At 40.3% G+C, this 20010-nt stretch overlaps 1 protein-coding gene across 3 annotated transcripts in view; it reads right to left on the bottom strand.

Moving 5' to 3' along the window:
• Sema5a (semaphorin 5A) overlaps positions 1-20010 on the bottom strand; it is a 437549-nt gene that overhangs the window by 197998 nt on the left and 219541 nt on the right. For all 3 annotated transcript variants that reach the window (XM_021182965.2, XM_029469705.1, XM_029469704.1), the window contains one exon: positions 18748-18793. In XM_021182965.2, coding sequence (XP_021038624.1) covers positions 18748-18793 — 46 coding nt within the window. The remainder of the gene's footprint in view (positions 1-18747; positions 18794-20010) is intronic.

Here is a 20010-nt window from a genome sequence, read left to right as displayed (position 1 = left end):
GAATAAACTTAGGTTTCTAAGTTATGTGAACAGTGCCAGTAAAACCACCTTAGGAAGGTTTAATGTGAATGTCTTCCAGAAGAAAAAACATATTATCCAAGCCCTTAAGCTTCCCTTTCTGGCAGGTGTTTCAAACTTCAAATGAAAAACAGCATGAAGAAAAAAAATTAATATTGTGTAACTGAAAAGCACAAGTTGCAAAATCAAGATTCAAGCTCAGACAGACCCATAGAATTCCAAGTATCCCACAAGGAGTCTAGGCTGCCAATTCCTAGAAACAATGACCTTGTTGAGTCTGATTGCTGAACAAACTCCACACGGTGACAGGAAGGCTGCAAAGTGTCTACAGCTGGTCTCATATTTCCAGCTCAGGTCTGCAAAATGAGGAGAGCCATCCTGTTTTTAAGGCCATATTGCAGTGTCATTAACAACAAGTAGTTAGCTAACTTCATAGCAACCCAGACTAAGAAAATTCTCTGACAAACATGAATGTGAGTTGATATTGGTTTCTGTGATGAATTACCATTATCATGGTGGTATAAGTGAATGTAATTATATTCTTTCGCAGCTCTAGGGAGGAGAAATCAGTATGACAGGGTCATAGTTAAGGCGCTGGCAGAGCTCTACTCTGTCAGGATTCTTGAGTAGGGAGCCCCCTTCTTGCCTTGCTTTCTTAGGCTCTAGCTTCTGCTATAATGTTACTGTGGACCACCATTCCAATTTTCATGCAATGTCTCTTCAAGTCTCTGTTGCATCCCCCCTTGCATTAGTGTGTGATTCACCCTTGCATGGTTATCAGAAAGACTACTGAAATGTGCTTTAGGGGGCTCAGAAGTACCCCAAGATGCCCTTTGAAACTCAAGCTCTTTAACGGGGTCCCATGTGGACCACACACAGACACATTCAAGGTTCCAGGGATTCTGACACAGGATCTGTTCGAGGTTCATTTTCCTGTCTGCTGTAGTGTGTCCTTGGGAATCCTGCCAGCATCACGGGACCCTACACATACTGGGAAAATCAGAGATAGGCAAGAACAGATGCCTCACACCCATACTAGATGAAGCTTGTGAGTTTCTCAGTTATCCCTGATGCTGTTTTGTTGATGCTGAGATACCTCTATAGATGTGACCCAGGATGGGGCCAAACTGCATCTAGCATCTCCCTTTCCTTTTAAGTATGGCCAAAAGGCTAGTGACTGAGATAACACATCTCATTCACCTCTCATCTCTATGCAGATATCTCTTCTGTTAATGAACCTGGCTCATTCACGGTAGTGCCTAGGGCAGCTGTCATGAACCATGAAGAAAAACTACCATTGATACTGGAAACACTTAGACAAAGAAAAACCTTTATAAACCAATACAGAATCAGATGCTATAAAGATTAGAAGTCTCAGCTGGGTGTAGTGGTGCACGCCTTTAATCCCAGCACTCTTTAATCTCAGGATAAAGAGGCAGGCGGATTTCTGAGTTTGAGGCCAGCCTGGTCTATGGAGAGAGTTCCAGGACATCCAGGTCTATACAGAGAAACCCTGTCTCGAAAAAAAGAAAGAGATTAGAAGTCTCAAGTTCACTCGCCAGCACAGAGGGATATCTATTCAGATGGTAGGTGAGGGGAAAGACACATATTTATTCAGCACTCTTCCTAGACTTAAGACCTATGTGAGAAGACATGAGCTATTGATACACTATAAAGTTTTGCATTTTTATTAACTTGTAAATTATGTATCCTTGTGCATCTGTAACAACATAGATAACGTCTGTCATTTGGGACATTATAATGAAGTATAAAAAGAAATTCCAAACCATGAAAGAAATAGACATGGCCACTTAACATTTACTTTACATTACAGTGGTTCTCAGTCTTCCTAACTCTGCAACCCTTTAATACAGTTCCTTATGTTGTGGGGACCTCAACAATAAAATTATTTTTTTGGCAATCTCACAACTATAATTTCACTACTATTATTAATTGTAATGTAAATATCTGATATGTGATTCCTGTGGAGGTCATGACCCACATATTGACAAAGACTACAGTTTAGGAAACAGAAAGGGAGAGGGAGACTGGAAAGCAGGGAAGGAAGAAATGAGGAAGGGATGGAGGGACAGAAACAGAGAGGAAGAAAGACAATACAGAGTCAGCTTGACAAGATGGGTTGTATTTTGTACTTCTTAGTCATACATATCAGATCCAGAAATGTTTATAATACATAATAAACAAAAAGAATCTGAAAAATAGGATGTCATGCAATAGAGTATGTGGATTGCTTTTTAATCACGACCTTTTATAGAACACATTTATGGTTGATATTTAGTCACAGTTGAAAGAAACCAAAATCAAACTTTGAAAACTACATTTAGCAAACACTGGAGACTTTCAAGAAGAGGTGTGGAAGCTTGCTTGCTTTTAGCATGTTTCTCAAAGAGACACAGAGGGAAGACTGGGCCCGGCTGAGGCAAAACATCCCATTCACTAGACAGAAATCACATGTTGGGGAAAAATAAAGCAGACATCACGGAAAATTGATACAAACTATAATAAAGCCTGAGAAGCCACACAGAGATAAATACCGAAATCTTTATATTCTGCACAAATTTGCTCTTGTTGCTTATATCCAAACAAATGCTGAACATTATCACCTGTGAAATTTGCATTTGGGACACACGTTTCCGGTGTAGCTACTTTCTCTGAGATAGTTTTTCATCTCCATTTCCCATGGATAATGTGTAATTGCATTTCAGTGCATTTGCGTTGACAAAATATAATCTTTACAAAATTTGCCACTCTCCCATTCTGAGCCTGTGACATGGGTAAAAGCTTACACTTTCTTCATCAAGCCAATTTCGGAAACCACCGAATTTCCTTTAACTTCACTGCTAAACCGTCCGCACAGAGTACTTTGTCTCTTGTATGTGTTTCTGTCATTTCAAAGAAGCCTCTGCACATATTACTGAGAGAATATCTTCTTCATATTATTGCTTTCACTAATGCAAACCCTATTCTTAATTTAAATTAAATCTATATGATATGAAAAATAAGTGTGCACCCTTAAAGCTGTAGCTCATCTATTATTGTTCACAGTAAGAATTCTCAATCTTTTACTGGTTATCTTTAACCTTTTACTTGAAAACTACACAATAATGTTGGCATTATTAACAAAATGGTGTAGCTTTTTATTAAGTTGGAAATATTATTTACTCCTTTGAAATCAACTTCATTTTCTCATAAACACATTCCCATTTCCAAAATCCTCAATATTGATCTATCTTAATGATGTTTAGACATGCCATGTTTACCCACCTGCAATAATGTATGCACATATAATCCACAGATGGTCTTGGATAAATGTTCTTCCTATAGTTAATGCCAATGCTGTATATGTAGTCACTTCTGATATATCTGACCAAGCCCACATGCAAGTTGGTTTTTCTTCAAATGCATGCTAATACTTCTGGTACTGATTATCATTGGTTTCCTAGAGAATCTCTTGGTAACTTTGAAATCCATATTGTGCTAGGGCCTTAGTGCACCCCTCTGATTCCATCCTGTGTGTAACCTAACTATCTACTTTCATTTCCTTAGTGAGACATTCATAGACAAAACTAAAGTTTCACTTACAATGGGTTATCAATTGGAGATACCTTCTAGGATAGAGATGGGGCTTTTTTTCTCCACTTCTCCTCTCAGCTCTACGATCTTATCCAGTGTAGACCTACGTAGGTCCTCTGCATGTTGACACAGTCTCTGTGAGTTCATATGTGCATGATCATGTTAATTTATAAGACCTTGCTTTCTTGGTGTCCTCCATCTCCTTTGGCTCTTACACTCTTTCTGCCTCCACTTCCACAGTGTTCCCTGAACCCTAGCAGGGGAAGGATTTGATGGAGACATTGGATGTAGTACTGAGTGTTTCAAGGTCTTTCACTATCTGCTTACTGTCTGGCTGTGGATCTTTGTATTTGTTCCCTTCTGCTCCAAGATGAATCTTCTCTGATGATGGCTGAGGAAGGCATGCATATGCCTCCCTAGCTAGAGTGGGGTACCTTCATTTTCCATTGAACAATTTGTGTTCCTCTTTGGAGATTTTGCTAAATTTATTTTCCAAACTTGCCATTGGAATTGGTGCCTGAAGGATTTCCAAATAAACAGAGTGCTTGCATGTACATGCATGCATGCATACGCTCTGGGGGTGGGGGTGGTGGTGGTGGTACATTTGTGTGACAGTTTTCCAGTGAAATTCTCCATTTTAAAATCAGTTTCATCTAAAATTTCCTGTTTACTTGGCTATGTTGAACAATGTTCTTGCAAGTCATACCTGCTAACTCAGCTGGTTGGGTTAACTACAAACATCACTCGATTCCTTGTTTATATCTGTCATACAGTTCTGCATCTTCTTGCATCCACTCTGCTTTCCTACCCTGACTCAGTACAAATGAAAAATCTCAAGAGTGGTTTGCCCTTTGGTTAGGTTGACTATGCTAAGTGCTAGTGAGGCGAAGACAGGGCACAGCAGAGTCCCTCTAGTCAAGCGTGGAATGAATGAATCCCAGACAGGTTTAATCAGGGGATTTGATATTCACTGAACTCTTTTCTGTTGTTTTGCTTCCCAAGATTTTGGTTACATGAAAGTGCCTGTGGTTTGAAAATATTAGATGGAAAGCTTCCAGAAATACAAACTGAATGAGTCTTTTAAAAAAATTAAAAATGTCTTTACTTTTTAAGTTAAAATATTATTACATCATTCCCTCCCTCGAGTTAACTATTTTAGTTTATTCATATTTTCAAGTATTAGGAGTATTCAAATTTTATGTAGATATGTTCTAGAGCACAAACAGTGAAGTTTGCTTGAAGGCATTCCCCACTGAGAGTATTCTGCCCAAACATTCACATAAATTAGAAGATTATGTTAATATTTTCCATAGAGTACTTATACAGCCCTTTGCTAAAGTAAAATTCAGTCGCCATTTAAATAAATGGGCAAAATTAAAATATATCTGATTTTCAAGAAAACATACCCATGATTGAAGATTGTGGAGGAAAATCTGTCTGATCACCTATTTGTCAATAAATAATTTTATTCTAAAACTTTTGAATAACAATAGAAACTTCTAGGAACATAAGAAAAGGAGCACATGTATATATGTTTATATTTACATACATATGAATGTATATACTTTAAGAAGTCTTCAAATTTTGAGTGCGTACACACAATATATATGGAGGGGGGGGGTAGCAGGTCAGCTAGGGAGTTGATAGACAGCCAGGTGATAGATATGAACATTTTCAAGAAGAGAAAGCATCATTTCATTGGAAATGAAATGGGGAAAAGTGTAAACTAAAATACACTGAACAGGCTTGATAACACCCAGAGTAATTACTTCAGAAGAAAGAGAAACACTGGAAATAATTTAAAATGACATAAATTAAGAGCCTCACATTCCATAGCATCCAGCTAAGTGCTCCAGCAATTCAGTGCAAGATGGAAGACGGAATGTCAATGAGTAGCATGGCTCTCACCAGTTATGTCATGTTGAAGCAATAGAAAAGATTTAGAGGTCATTACTGTGCAGGAGAAACTAAAGCAAGATAAAAATCTGTTAGGCTTTTTTTTTAAGCTAAGCCTTGATGAGACAGCAGGTTCTGATGAAGAGGAACCATATATTGACATAGGCAGTATGCTGACAGTGTGAGCTGAAGTCTCAATGCCTTGTGAAAACATGGTGTCTCTTTCTTATAAGAGGTTCTAAACTTTGAAATTATATGGGTCCAACAGTAGAATTTCTAGCCTGAAATAGGGTAGAACTAATTTGCCATGTTACTGGAATTCTTAAGATATGAATTCTTGACTGAAAACTAAAAACCAGATTGTAGAAACTAGGCTGAATGAGGAGCACTGCTAGACCCTTTGTCCCAGGAAATACATCCCGAGTCTCCAGTGGGCATCTGACTTGGGTGTAACAAACCCTATAAGTACCAGGTTTTCCCACATCTACATAATTATAGTAAAATTGGTTCATAAATTAGGAATCATGACTGATTAGCAAAAGCATTAGGGAAGTAGTACAGTTGGTTGAAGAGATAGCCCAACTGCTAAAGCATGTGCTGTACAAATGTTAAGACCTGGTTTTGATCCCCAGACTCCATGTTAAAGTTGGGCTTGTATGCAAGTACATGACCCCAACACTTGGGGTTGAGTCAGAAGGATCCCTGGTCAACCAAGTTCAGAATAAAAAAAAAAAAAAACCACAATATGCTGGAAAGTACCAGAACAAGGCATCGGATATTGACTTCTGCCATAATAGTTTCATACCACCCCCCATTCCACATACACACAGCAGTCCTCTATACTTATACCCAGATGAGAATTGGACAATTATAAGGATAAGCTGTCACAAATACATATGAATCATGTGAATACTGTCTCTACCTTTCCAAGGTAATAGGTACGCCCAAACCACCTCTCTCTATCTTATAACTGAGATGAATAGTAAGTACCTCATGGTATGAGAGAATGCCCCCATGCATGTAGGAGGAACATGTCATCCAGAGAGAAAGCATGGATTTCATCATTATGATAATTTAGTGTGCTTATCCCTGGGGAAGTCTAATTCCTCTTCTATGAGCGTTTGTTAATTGCCTGTAGATGAAGACCACCTATCGCCTTGTCTGATGCAATTCTCTCTGTCCATGCTGGGATGTCAGCATTGGAATTGTTCAGATCTTGTTTGAGCAGTCATATTCTTGAGATTTTGTGGACAGAGCTATGCTGTCATATACAAAAGACACAGTCTTGCAGCAGACTTATAGGTCCTAAAAATAAACATACAAGCAACACGAAATGACCTCAGCAGGTTTATATATGCATTATGTAACAATAAGTATTAATGGCCACAGGTTTGGAAAGATCAGGAGGAAGAGACATGGGAGGGACTTCCCGGAGCCCCCCAACCCATGTAATACAATGTGGTGCCATTTGGTGGTCATGTTAGAATTACTATTGTAATGACATACCATAATCAAAAACAACTTAGTGAGGAGTTTATTTCATTCACAGTTCTATTCATTATCAAGAGCAGTGAGGGTGGGAACACTTAAGCAGGGCAGTAACCTACAAGCAGGAGCTGATGCAGAGGACAAGGAAGGATGCTGCTTCCTGGTTTGCAAATCATGACTTACTCAGTTTGCTTTCTTATAGAACCCAGGACCATCAGTCTAAGACCGCACAATGGGCTAGGCCCTCACGTACCAATCACTAATTAAGAAAATGCCCCATGGCTGTATCATATGGCGGCATTTTCTCTACTGAGGCTCTACCCTTCCAGATGACTCTGGTTTGTGTCAAGTCGACATCAAATTTGCCAGAACACTTGGTCAAAGGCTGATAACACCAAGGTCAATGAGAACTGATGTAAACAGATGGAGCATTTTTATCTAATAAAGAAGTAACATACACTCTTAAAGCTTCAACACAGGGCAAGGCAGAAATTGTATTTGACAGACATACTAAATAAGGATAGTGCACAATACAGCTGTATCTACAGTTGTTCTGTCCAATTCTGTCATAGTTCTGAATAAATTCTGGAAGACAAATGGCTCAGGGGTTCACAGCCCCTTCCTGAGGAGTTTCAATCCATTCAGTCTAAAGAAGTTAGAGCAATGTGACCCATATTTTCTCATTTATTTTTCTCGGGAGCTTCCCTTTCACTTCTTACTCACCCTCTAGGTAACTGCAAACCTCCAGCTTCCAGTGTATGTAATCTCTTACCCAAATAAGAAGTGTATTATTTAAGTTAGGAACAATGGGGTTTCCTGGTGTGCCAGCTCATTCATCAGTGTCAACATTTGGGGAGGGATAGCAAAAGTAAAGGAAATGGAAGAAGGGCAGAGAATTTTAAGCCTGCCCCATCCTTCAGCAGTTATATCAAGTACCAGGCCATTTTTTTAGATGAACTTAGAAGCATTCAGATAGCTGAAAGAACCCTCCATTTATCTAGTGCCTGGTGATTGGTGAACATCAGACAGTGTCTATTGGCTTATAGACATTTCCTGGCCTCATTTAGTTAAACTAAATGATGGAGACAACTGAAAAAAAATGTGCACCGATTTTCAATTTTATTTATTTATTTATTTACTTTGAGATTGCTCAAAAAGAAGAAATTCAAAATGTGGCCAGGAACAAAGACATAAAAATATTTCATTTACTTCCTTTGTTTTGATGTTTTTGTTTGTTGGTTGGTTGGCTGGCTGGTTGGTTGGTTTTGAGTAGAAGTGACTGTGAAATCAGGGTCTAGAACATTGAACAAACCTAAACAATATTCCTGAAACTCTTGAGCAGTGTCTATCATAGGGGAAAAACTGGCACCTTGCTCAGGTCTGTGCTCAGAGCAGGGTACCCTATCTTTGGCTGCCTCAGCATTGGCTGAGACCAGACCCCTCCTCTGGGGAATTAGTCTTGGCTGATAAAAGTCACTGCACCGGAAAGCTATGCCACTATATTGCCAAGCAAAGCTGGAATTAAAGTTAATTGAAGGGCATGAGGAATTGTGTGTAAATGGGACTCCTCTTTGCCTTAACCTCATGAGCCATGGACCTATTCATGATCCTCACTTGCCCAAGTGATCTGGCTGAGGATCCATTCCAGGTAAGAGGAGCCTGGCATGTTCCCTTTCTCAGGCATATTCTCCAGCTTCCATGTCCTGAAACCTTACCTCAGTAGAGCATGCATTATAAACTTATGTGTCAGAGAGGGCTCCATGGAATCTGACTTTAAACTCCAGTGTAAATTAACATCTGTAGTCATTATAAACCAAGGATCACATCACAAACAGTACAATGAGTGTAATACTAGGCACAGATGAAGCAGCCACCTTTCCTATGCAGTCCTCCATACACCAGCTGAAACTGACCTCAACTACATATGACATGAGTGCCTTGATGGAGTCAATGTGACCTGACTCTGAACTACTCTGTAAGATTAGGATGCCATGCAAACCTCAGTGACTCTCTACCAATGAGATGATGCTTTCTAATAGCTGAACACATAGCAGGGACTCAATAAATGTGTGGTCTATCTTTTGTTGTGATTGGCAGCACTACTTCACCATGGATTACATTAAAACGTGACCAAGTAAACATCACAGCAAGTTAATAAGGACAGCTTTCCTTGAGGACACGGAAATAAGAATCTTTCAAACCGAAGGGAAAGTTAGCAGGGTAGTGATTAAAATTCCAATACAGACAAGGACTTCAGGGATAATCCCCATGCCTTCAATCTCCTCTTCAAAATATATTGTGGAGAAAATTGAGGTCTGGATAGGTTAAGTGGCTTGTTCAGGGTACCATGCTTATTATTCACAAAAATGTCAGTGGCATGAATAAATCTGTTTGTGTACAGTGAAAATTAAAATACCTAAGTAGGGTAGAGGAGGAGAACAGAGAAGCACATCCTTGGGGCCCATTGTGTCCTCCTTCCTAGCTGGTCACTGTTTCCTGCTCATGCTCACTGTGGCACCATGCTATGGCAGTGGAATTTGACTAAGAATGGATGCTCAAATAGATCTCTAATCACCCTCCTATGCTACTCTGAGATAGGCAAGGTGAAGATGGAGGTGGTATCAGTTAAAACTCACTCTCAAATGACATGACACAGAGTCCTTCAAAGCCTGCTCTGGACTGTCAGACATGAGAAATGAGTCTCTTATATGTGTCCACCAAGTGAGGGGAAGAGATTATCTGTTCAGAGGAGTCCACCCAACTGGAACCAGTGAAAGCTCACCCAGGCTCATGGAGAGCACACCTAAGATGCTCGATGGCAAATCCTCTAAGAAGTTCTGAAGGAGGGGGAGATGAAAGGGTTAGAACAAACTGTTAGATACAACACTGCTTGACAGTTATCCGGACTGGTGAGTAAGACACAAGAGACTAGAAGCAGATGATGGAGGAGAGGCTGTATGGGTTCCAGGCTATTAGTCTTCATCAGACTCGTTGAGTATCATACAAGAGTACACAAAGAAACTCATCAACCGAACACGGCATGAGAAAGTGAGAAAATTGTTACAACAAAAACATATAACCCTGACCCACGTTGCATTCATTCAGCCCTTCATTCTGCCAGGAAACACTCATTGAATACTTCCTATCACTCAGGAGAATAAAACACATTTTCTTAGATTTAAAACATAAATACTTCAGGCTCTGATTATCTGTGCTGGAACTGCTCAAGGCATCTGATTAGCAGCCACAGACAGCCATGATTGCATGCTGATGACATGCAAATGAGCAGGCATACTTATGTGTATTACAACTGTATGATCGACATGCCTTAGTTCTCTGACCCTTAAAGGGATCTAATCAAATCTTTCTGCTTCCAGCAAACTAATATTTTAAGAACATGTGATACAGAAAGACAAATGGGTGATGGTGCATTGGAGCCATGATTTCTTAGAGCCACAGGGGAGGCCAGGCTCTCCCAACTCAATAAATACAAAACATAATTTAAAAAATTAATCAATGTGACTATCTCATTGGAATAATTATTCTAAATTATTAATTAGTTAATCATTCTTTAGATTCTAAAGCTTTCCAGCCGAGGGTAGTTATATCAGAGTGTTATGACCCATTAGAGTGTATATTATAAATTGACTTAATTCATTTTTAAATTTAATCTCATATTAATAAACGGATGCGATTTAAACCCAAGAATCAGAGCAGATTCTTTAGACATGGTCATCAATGGTTTAAATATGTTTAGGATATAAAACTCTAAAAAGATGATTTTCCCAGACTATCACAAAGCTTCTAGATGAAATCAAGCACTAATCCTCAGTTCCTGGATCATTGTCTGACTTATTGGAAATATGTGGTAACAGAGGTAGAAATCAACTGGCAAAGGAGTGACCATCAGCAGGAAATCATGCAGAACGAGATGCTTTTCTGGGTGGGGAAGTGCTGTTGTGTGCAGTGCAGGATATATACAACCATGACCAGGAAAAGTGTCCCTAGATGCTGTCAAATATCTCAGGAGGAAAAACTGCCCTGCCTGGGCATAAGCTTAACCACCAACACAAGTTAAAAGTCAATTCCCAAACACAGATACACAGAAAAAAAAAAAAAAAAAGAAAAAAAATTCCTAACACTTGTCTTAGCTTCTGACAATGTTTTCTACAATAAAGACCATGAAGTGAGAGAGATCAAAACATTTCAAGTTTAGAAGTCATAGGAAGCCAATGGTGAGTTAGTATTCAGATCTCTATTTTTCTCCTTGTCCTTGCTCTTGTGAAGAGCAGTCAGTGAATCCCTTTCTTTTGCAAAGGACAGGGCAAAAAGCAGAATGTGAGCCAATTCCCCAAAAGATGGTGAGGGGTGAGCCGAGCTTGCTCTTTCTCCTCTTCCATACCTGTCCAGTGGGATCAGATCAGTGGGTCCCTGACCAGAGGCAAGATCCCAGGTTGGCAAATGTGGTGATCAGTGCTCTGTGCTCTTATATTTTTCTGAAACTGTTTTTCTTCTGGAACAAATGTCATCACTGAGGCAAGAACAGACGTGATGACAGAGTTTTGAAGCTGTTATTACAACACAAAGCAGAAGAGACACAGACATATAATGGTAGACTCTCACTCTGCCTGGAAATGACTGGTGTTCAGTGGGCATGGCTGAATTACAGCATGTAATGGCAGGACGTCTGCCTCTAGCCCTAGGTAGAAAGATGGTCTGTAAGTGATCCAACACTAGTGCTGGATACTCACCGCACTGATGAAAAACACATTTTATTTCTGTGATTAAAAGCAGCTCTTGGGTGTTGCCCTTACATATTAAAGTATGCCAGCTGGAACTCATGGCAAACAACCAAACATAGCCGCTTCCTGGGATCTGTATATGTGACTATTCCTCTGGAGATAGTGGAGGTTTGTATCAAATACATCATTTACACAGAGGAAGCAAAAGAGTGGCTGTATCCTAATCTCTGCTCAAGGCTTTTCAAGATGTTGTTTCTGAAGACTCTATTGACCAGTGCAATGAGTGCTACATGGGCGGAAGTACCCTCAGATTGGAAAATTTTGTTTATTCTGTTGCAGCCACTTGCACCAGGTCTCTCAGGAATGATGACCTCATAATGAGGTTTTGTGTAACAATCTCACAGAATCCTTAAAATTTCACTAGAAAGCTATATCACCACTGATAACAATGTTTAACAGAAAACAGTGCAATGCAGAACAACCAGCCCCAGCTGGAGTTTCTCAAAGTCTATGAAAGTCACTAAAGATGAGAGGAGCGTCATTCCACATGTGTTGGCTCAGCAGTGATGCTCATCCAAAGTTAAGACTTAGAGGCAGAGGAACTGTATAGAACAGTAGAGAACATAGAGAACATAGGGGCTGATGTATAAGGGAGAACCAACTGAGTCAGGATTTGACTATTCACCCTAGTACTGAGATTTCCACTGAGCAAGAGTGAACATTTTCAAGTGCCTCTTTCAGAGCCTTTCTGAGAAGCCTATCTCATATCCCAGTAATGTGAACTTTAAAAAGACAAAGGAGGAACTGGCAAAATGGCTCAGTTGGTACAGGTGATTGCCACCAAGCCTGAGGGCATGGCTTCCATCCCTAGGACCCAAATGGCGCAGGAGAACAACTGACTTTCAGGAGTTGTCTTCTGACCTCCCTACATGTCATGGTGTATACACAAATACCCTCCCCTCGCACAGTAAATAAATGTAATTTAAGGGAAGATAAAGGAGGAATGGAGCATATTGCACATTGAGGGATTAAAACATTTATGGCAGTTGTTTGGAGGCTGCCATCTGCCTGGTATCCTAATGCAGTGAATCAGCACACAGAAATAAAGCACAGAATGATTGCCTCGTGAGGAGTGAAGACTAGTGGGATACAAAAGCCATACTACTGAGAAACCCCTCAAGGCCACCTGCCAAACTTCCTCGAAGGAATCCAAAGCAAAATGCTTGAAAATGAGGGTGGAAGTGCCAATTATTTTTGTAGATGAAGTAGGTGAGGCCAAGGAAGAGGCTGCCAGAGAAGGGAGTTGACTGTAGGAAACAGCCAGTGATTGTGAAACCAATAAACAGCTTGACACTGAAGGTAGAAGTGTTCAAGGTGATGGAAGAGATGAGTTAGAACCAACCACATGAAGGAGCCATGGCATCTAGCAGGAACAGAGGGAGCAAGACAACATTTAATGGTTACACAGGAAACAACTTCATTTGCATACACTTCCCCCCTTCCTTCCTTCCTTCCTTCCTTCCTTCCTTCCTTCCTTCCTTCCTTCCTTCCTTCCTTCCTTTCAAAGTTGAGGTAGGTTCTTGTGTTGGTTTTTGTCTGCTTGTTTGTTTTTGATTTTTTGTTTGTTTGTGTGCTGGTTTTTGTCGTTGGAGAGAGGAGGAAAAAACTGTTAACCTGAGGTCTACAAATCTCTAGGAGAAAACAATCTTTGCATAAAGTAACAGAAGTTATAAACATCCTACTTCTCACTACAAGTGCCTAGTCCAGCAGCAGCGCTAAGTATGTGAGCACAGCGGTTGAGTCAAAGCAGGCTAGAGGCTCAAAATGCACAAGATTTGATACTTAAACAATGAATTCAGATGATTAATGATCCCATCTTAGATTGGCAGTACTAGGCTATAGTAATATGAACCTCCTTCCCATAGATCCTTATGTTTTCCCATTGAGAATAGCAGATGATATAGAATTATCTAAGACATAATATGTCATCTTATTCCTCCACTCTTTCTCTCCTGTGTGTGTGTGTGTGTGTGTGAGTTTGTGTATGAGTGTGTATGTATGAGATTGTGTCTGTACATGTGTGACTGTCTGAATGTGTGAGACTCTGTCTATGTATGGGTGTATGAGACTGTATCTGTCTGTGTGAATACGTGTGTTAGTGTGCCCTGTCTATATGTGTGTATGTGTATAAGTGACTGTGTTTGTGTGTACACATGAGTGTGATTATGTGTGTGTGTCCAAGTGTATCTGTGTTTCTGGATATGTGTGTATGTGTGTGACTATGTATGACTGTGTATGCGAATAACTGTGTGTGTTTTGTGTGTTTCCGTGTGTGTGTCTCTCTCTCTTTGTGTGTGCATGTGTGTAACCATGTGTGTGCATATCTCTTTCTCTGTGTGTGTATGTGTGTGTCTGTCTGTCTCTGTCTCTCTCTCCCTCCGTCTCTCTCTCTCTCTCTCTCTCTCTGTATGTGTGTACGTGTGAGAGTTTGTCTTTAACCTTGTGTGTGTTGTTTGTCCATGGGTGTGTCTATGGGTTTGTGTGTATGCTTACCATGCGATTCCCAAGATCAAGCACTGTGTATTGGGTTTGTCAATAACTGTTGTTAAGGCCTGCACCATCCCCAGGCCTCACAGATAACCCATTTATAAGAACAATGCAGACCTTTGTGTGCCAGTGCCATTATTTTCTTTTTCACCCTTGGAAGAAGTAATTTAAATAAAAATAAAATATTCATAGAAATCAACAAGACTTGTTTCCTAGGGACACATGAGAAACAAATAGCATTGAAAAGAATTTAGCTTTATCTCTTTTAACACTGAGTAAGCAACAAGCTATAGTCCTGCAGACATAGACACAGACACAAAACAGGAGAGCCTCACTACTGGGCATGGCCAGGCAGGGTCAGGGGTGAGGAGGATAACTGGCTCCTGTTATCAGAGCTGTATTGAAAACCATCACTCACATGTCACCATCTTCCTCAGTCTGTGTGAGCACACTGAGGGGGTTCTAGGTAACCAGACTGACACACTTGACTTTTTCAGTAACTGTTCACTGCTGTTGGCAACCTACACGTGACCTTGTCAGAGGTAGTCCTGGCAAAATGGAGTGATGGCTGGAAAGGCAATTAGTGTCTCCTTGCCCTAACAACACTCACAGCTTAACAGCAGTCCCTAGCCTGGAGCTTTCTGCATTTATTATGATATAAAGTCAAGAAATGTTAAAGAGTATTTGTGATATTTATCCTGATTTCCTCATTAATGCATTATCAGGCTTGATTTTGTTTCATTTATTCACTTTGTGTTTGAAGCAACTATACACATACACACACACACACACACACACACACACACACACATACACACCTTAAGCTGCTCATGAGTCACTAACAAACATGATGCTCTTTATCCAGGCCGGTTAGCTACTTTCCATTTGGCTTTGATGAAATACCTGAATGAGGATGTCTGAGTGACAAAGGCTTCATTCTGGCTCCAAGAACCACATGCCATCATGGATCTTGGGAGGAAAGCCTTGCCAGCAAGACCAGGAGTACAGTAGGTCATGCTGCATCCACAGTCAAGATGCAGAAAGTGAACAGAAAGTGGAGCTGGCTTATAAAACCCTACCCCAGTCCACACCCACACCCATCATCTGCTTCCTCCAGTAAGCTCCTACCTCTAAATATCCAACAACTTTCCCAAACGGTACCAGAAGCTAAGGAAAAGTGTACAGACACACAAGTCTATTGGTGTGTGTTTGGGAGGCGAGGTGGGAGGGGAGAGGACACTAGATGTTCAAACCATAGTAACCAAAGAAAAAGTCCATTCCCACATTCTCTTCCATAGTACTTATCATCATAATTATAAATATCAAGGATTTAATATTTGTATATTTATAAGAAACAAAGGTTCTATCTCATCTATGGACCTTCAAATTTTTGAGTTGTCTCAAAAGTGTCACTTAGAGAACACAGAAGATGGCCTAGTCAGCCATCATTAGGAAGAGGGGCCCTTTAGTATTGCAAACTTAATATGCCCCAGTACAGGGTAATGCCAGGGCCAAGAAGTGGGAGTGGGTGGGTAGGGGAGCAGGGCGGAAGGAGGGTATTGGGAACTTTTGGGATGGCATTTGAAATGTATATAAAGAAAATATATAATAAATTTTTTTTTTAAAGTTTAAGAGTCAATTTGGAGTAAGTATCACACTTGATAGACATGCTAATGTGATCTCTTTCTGGATGAAGCATCTTTATTCGCACACAAACCAATATTTTAAAGCCTAAAACCAGATTTTTGTAAGATGTTTACCTGGGCTTGAATGATGTTTCCTTATGATGAGACTGGTGATAAGTTTTTATAGGTTGTCGTGGAAACCCTGCTGCATCCTCAGTACAACAAATCACAGGCATTTGGTCCATCACTACTGATATTTATACAGTTTGGTTAAAGACACATAGTAGGGTTCTTCACTGACAAGGTACTAGTTTTCCAAGTGCAATTAGGAACTACTCTCTAGCTAAGTACCAGGAGAATGTCAGCATCCTGGTTGCCATCAAACCCGCATGACAAATTGGCCACCTGAAGGATCTTGTTTCCATGGCTGTTTTCAGTGTGAGTGTTGCTAATTCCTAATATTCTATCAGATTTCTCCTTCAATGTTTTAGTTGGCTTTTTTTGTCTCCTTTTTTATTTTAATGTTAACATATGTTCATGAGTTCTTATCTGACTCAATGTTCAATAATCTGCCACTTTTACTGTTTCGTGGCAATCAATTTCTTCACTTAGCGCCATGAGCCTGCTCCCAGCTGGCTCCTGGGTCCCTGCATCTCATTGCCAGCCTTTGAACCCCTCCTCCCTTTGTAAAACAAACTCCTACAATCTGATCTTATACTATCCTCTCTCTGCCCTACAGCCATCATTTCCCCAAGAAACACTGGCTTCCCACAGTGGAGATGTCTGCTTGTAAACTGTGCTCACTTTCCTGGAATTTAATGCTCCTAGAATCTTAAACCCAGACAGCTAGACAGGAATAAATAAATAAATACATTTTTTTCCTGTGCATACTTCTCTGCACACACTTGTTTTAGTAGTAAAACTCTGTGCCCATTTTAGGGTGTGTGTATGTACTTATATTTGTGCGGGTGCACAATTCTGTGAGAGTCCATGCGTTCATGCATGTGTACATATGGGGAAGCCAACAAACCACCAAAAGGACAGTATGAGGCAAGATCTCTACTGCCCTGGAATTCATCAAGTAGCCTAGCAGTCAGACAAGGCCCAGGAATCCATCGGTCTGACTCCAATCTCCTACCATTGAGATTCCAAGTGCACACCACCACACCTACCTTATTCCATAGGTTCTAGGATTGAACTCAGGCCTTATTGAGCTAACTCCTCAGCTCACAGCCCACATTTCAGACACGATCCTAGATACTGCCTGATACCATGAGAATAGAAGTGAGCATATCCTATATTGAATGGCCCATATTCCCTAAGGTTATTTTATAATAATTTTTACAATTGTGTTTAAACTTTTAAAGTGTTGCTTGGCTTTCAGTAAAAATTAAATGACTGATATTTTTGAACACAACATGGTTTCATTATATGTGTATACCCTGTGAAATAGCTTCAAGCACCATAATCTGTATATTACCTACCAAATATATCGTAATCCTGAGGAAAGAAAACTTAAAACCTGTTTTCAACAATTTTAAAGTATACAGTACAGGGATTACAACTGTAATTATCAAGCTGTATAGCCATCTCTTAGAATTATTCCTGATGTTAACTAGAATGATGTACACTTTGGCCAAGGCCTTTCCAAGCCTTTATGTATTTTCTAAGCATTCAGTAGCCACTATTTTATTCTCTGCTTCTTTGAATTGTTCATTTTTAGATCTAAATATAAGTGACATCATTCAGTCTATGTGGTTCTCATTGTTCTGTTTAACTTAGGAGGGAGGTTATCTGTAGCTCAATCACTCTGATTGCCTATTAATAAATTCACAATTTTAACCAACAGCTCAGCTGAAGACTTTAGTTACAAACCAAACTACAACATGCAGGTAATTAGTTGTCCAATATGATAAAATGATCATAAGTATTTATTCATTACCACAACTTAAAAAGCAAAAGCAAACACCACTGCTGAACAATAGCTGTGCCTCATCTCCTTTGAATGACTTTGCTAATTCTTAGGCAGTTAGCATATGGTCTTGGTAGGTTGTAGCCACTTTGCCAATGAAGAAACCAATAAGTATTAATAAGCCTGTAATCTGGTGACCAATGCAGAGTTAAGAAACGCAATATTGGCTGATATGGAGTTGTCTTATTTTAAGACACTGGCAAGGAAAAGAACGGATCTGATATTACATTCTGGTTCTAATGTTTTGGAATGTTTAAAAGCAACAACATTCTAGACAGAAAAGATCGACTTCTCCCAGTCACTTCTTAGAGCCCAGGACACTAGAGTATTATTAAAATTGTTCCAAGTCTATTTTCCAAACTATCTAAAGCTTAAGTATCCTAACAGTCTCCAGGAAAAGCTTTGGAATACTGGTAGGGGAGATATTTGTATCTCCCTCATTTTCCCTCTAGAAGACCCTGCCTGGCACACTCTCCTAAAAGACTAGAGGAAGCAAAGAAGCCATGCGGATTAGACTGGCCCCTACAGTAAACATTCAAGCATACGGATATTAAAAGCTCAGTCTTCGTGTGGCAACAAAAATAGAGGTTAACATTTTCTCTTTGCTTTGTGGGGCTTTTAAGTCATGTCCTTCCCACTGTCACCACCTGAAATCCAGGGAGTAAAGTGACCATATGCAGGAGGAAATGGCTAATTGGGAATTAAAGGAGGTGGTGACTCGAATCAGATAAGGCAGCTAAGAGTCCCAGGGGCCTGGCCACCAAGGAAAGGAACCCTGCTCACCCTGATTAACAACTTTACAAGCACCTGTCTTCTGATCCTTGAGGTGGAAAATGAAAGCTTAAGCAAAATATATCACACCTACCTGGATGAGAGACAGATCCTCAAGCTCTAGTCTGAAGAGATAGTTTCTGCAAAATACAAACAGAGATCCAGTTACCTTCAGTAGGTTCACTCCCAAACCAAAGCATCCATGGTAAAAAGAGGTAATGATGTGGTGGACAAAATATCATCCTGTTACTAGTAAGAGTAATGCAACACCTGGAACCAGAGACCAGGACCATCCGACTTATCAAGAGATGCTTGGCTGAGACCTGTGAGAGAGCTGGGGACCATGCAATGTGTCAATGAGAGACAGACACAAGCTCCCATTGACTCTTAACGCCTTCATTTCTGTGACTGTGATCTGACCAGGATGTGCTTCCCCATTAAGAGAGCAGGTTGGTCTCTCTGATATGGACCCCCCCCCGCCCCCGCAATCACCCTCACTGTACTGTTACTTGCTTCTCTAAACTACTTGCCCACATTGCATTTCAGCAAGGGACCAAGCTGTGAACTTGTGAAATGAGATTAAAACATCTCCCCCTTCCTTTCCTCCCTTCAGATCCTTCCATGTACACACACCCCTGTTTTCTTATGAAATTAATTACCTTTTTCTTTAATTGCTGCTATTGCTATTATTGGTGTGTGTGTGTGTGTGTGTGTGTGTGTGTGTGTGTGTGCATCTGTGTTTATTCCTAAGTCACATTCCTTATTACTAAAAGGCACCATGGTGTATGGATATAGGATGAGCCCATTGTGTAAGCATGAGAACCAGAGTCCTTATACACAGTCATCCTGTAAATCACTGGGTATGGTGCTGTACCACTATAGACCTACAGCTTCTATGGGGAGAAGGTTGGAGACAGGGGATGCCTAGAACTCATCTGCTAGTCTATCCAATTGGTTAGCTTCAAGCTCAGTGAGAAACATAATCTCAAAAAGTGAATTAGAAAACAATGAAGGATGCCTTCCTGTGTCAGCCTCTGGCCTTACACACTCACACATACACAAAATTTACATAAAAACTAATTAAGTAAATAATTAAACAACATTTTAAGCCACTGATTTAATAAGCAACAGAGATGCCTGAGCATCTGACCATTTCTATAATTTGGATAGACAGTTTATTCTCTTGCTCCATGTGCTGAAGCCTTGGTTCCCAGGTGTAGCACTATTATGAGACAGAAGTGTTAGAGAACGGGGCCTTGTAGTTAAAAGTTAGGTCACGACAGGCCTCATCCAGCCGGATCAGCGCCTGGGTAGCGGGAGCGCAGGGTTGCCTGACACCCGCCAGCTACCCACGACC

The sequence above is a fragment of the Mus caroli genome, chromosome 15 (genome assembly GCF_900094665.2).
Source record: "Mus caroli chromosome 15, CAROLI_EIJ_v1.1, whole genome shotgun sequence".
NCBI classification, from domain to species: Eukaryota; Metazoa; Chordata; class Mammalia; order Rodentia; family Muridae; genus Mus; species Mus caroli.
The sequence above is the reverse complement of the archived record's forward strand: the minus strand, read 5'-3'. Positions and strand labels throughout refer to the sequence as shown.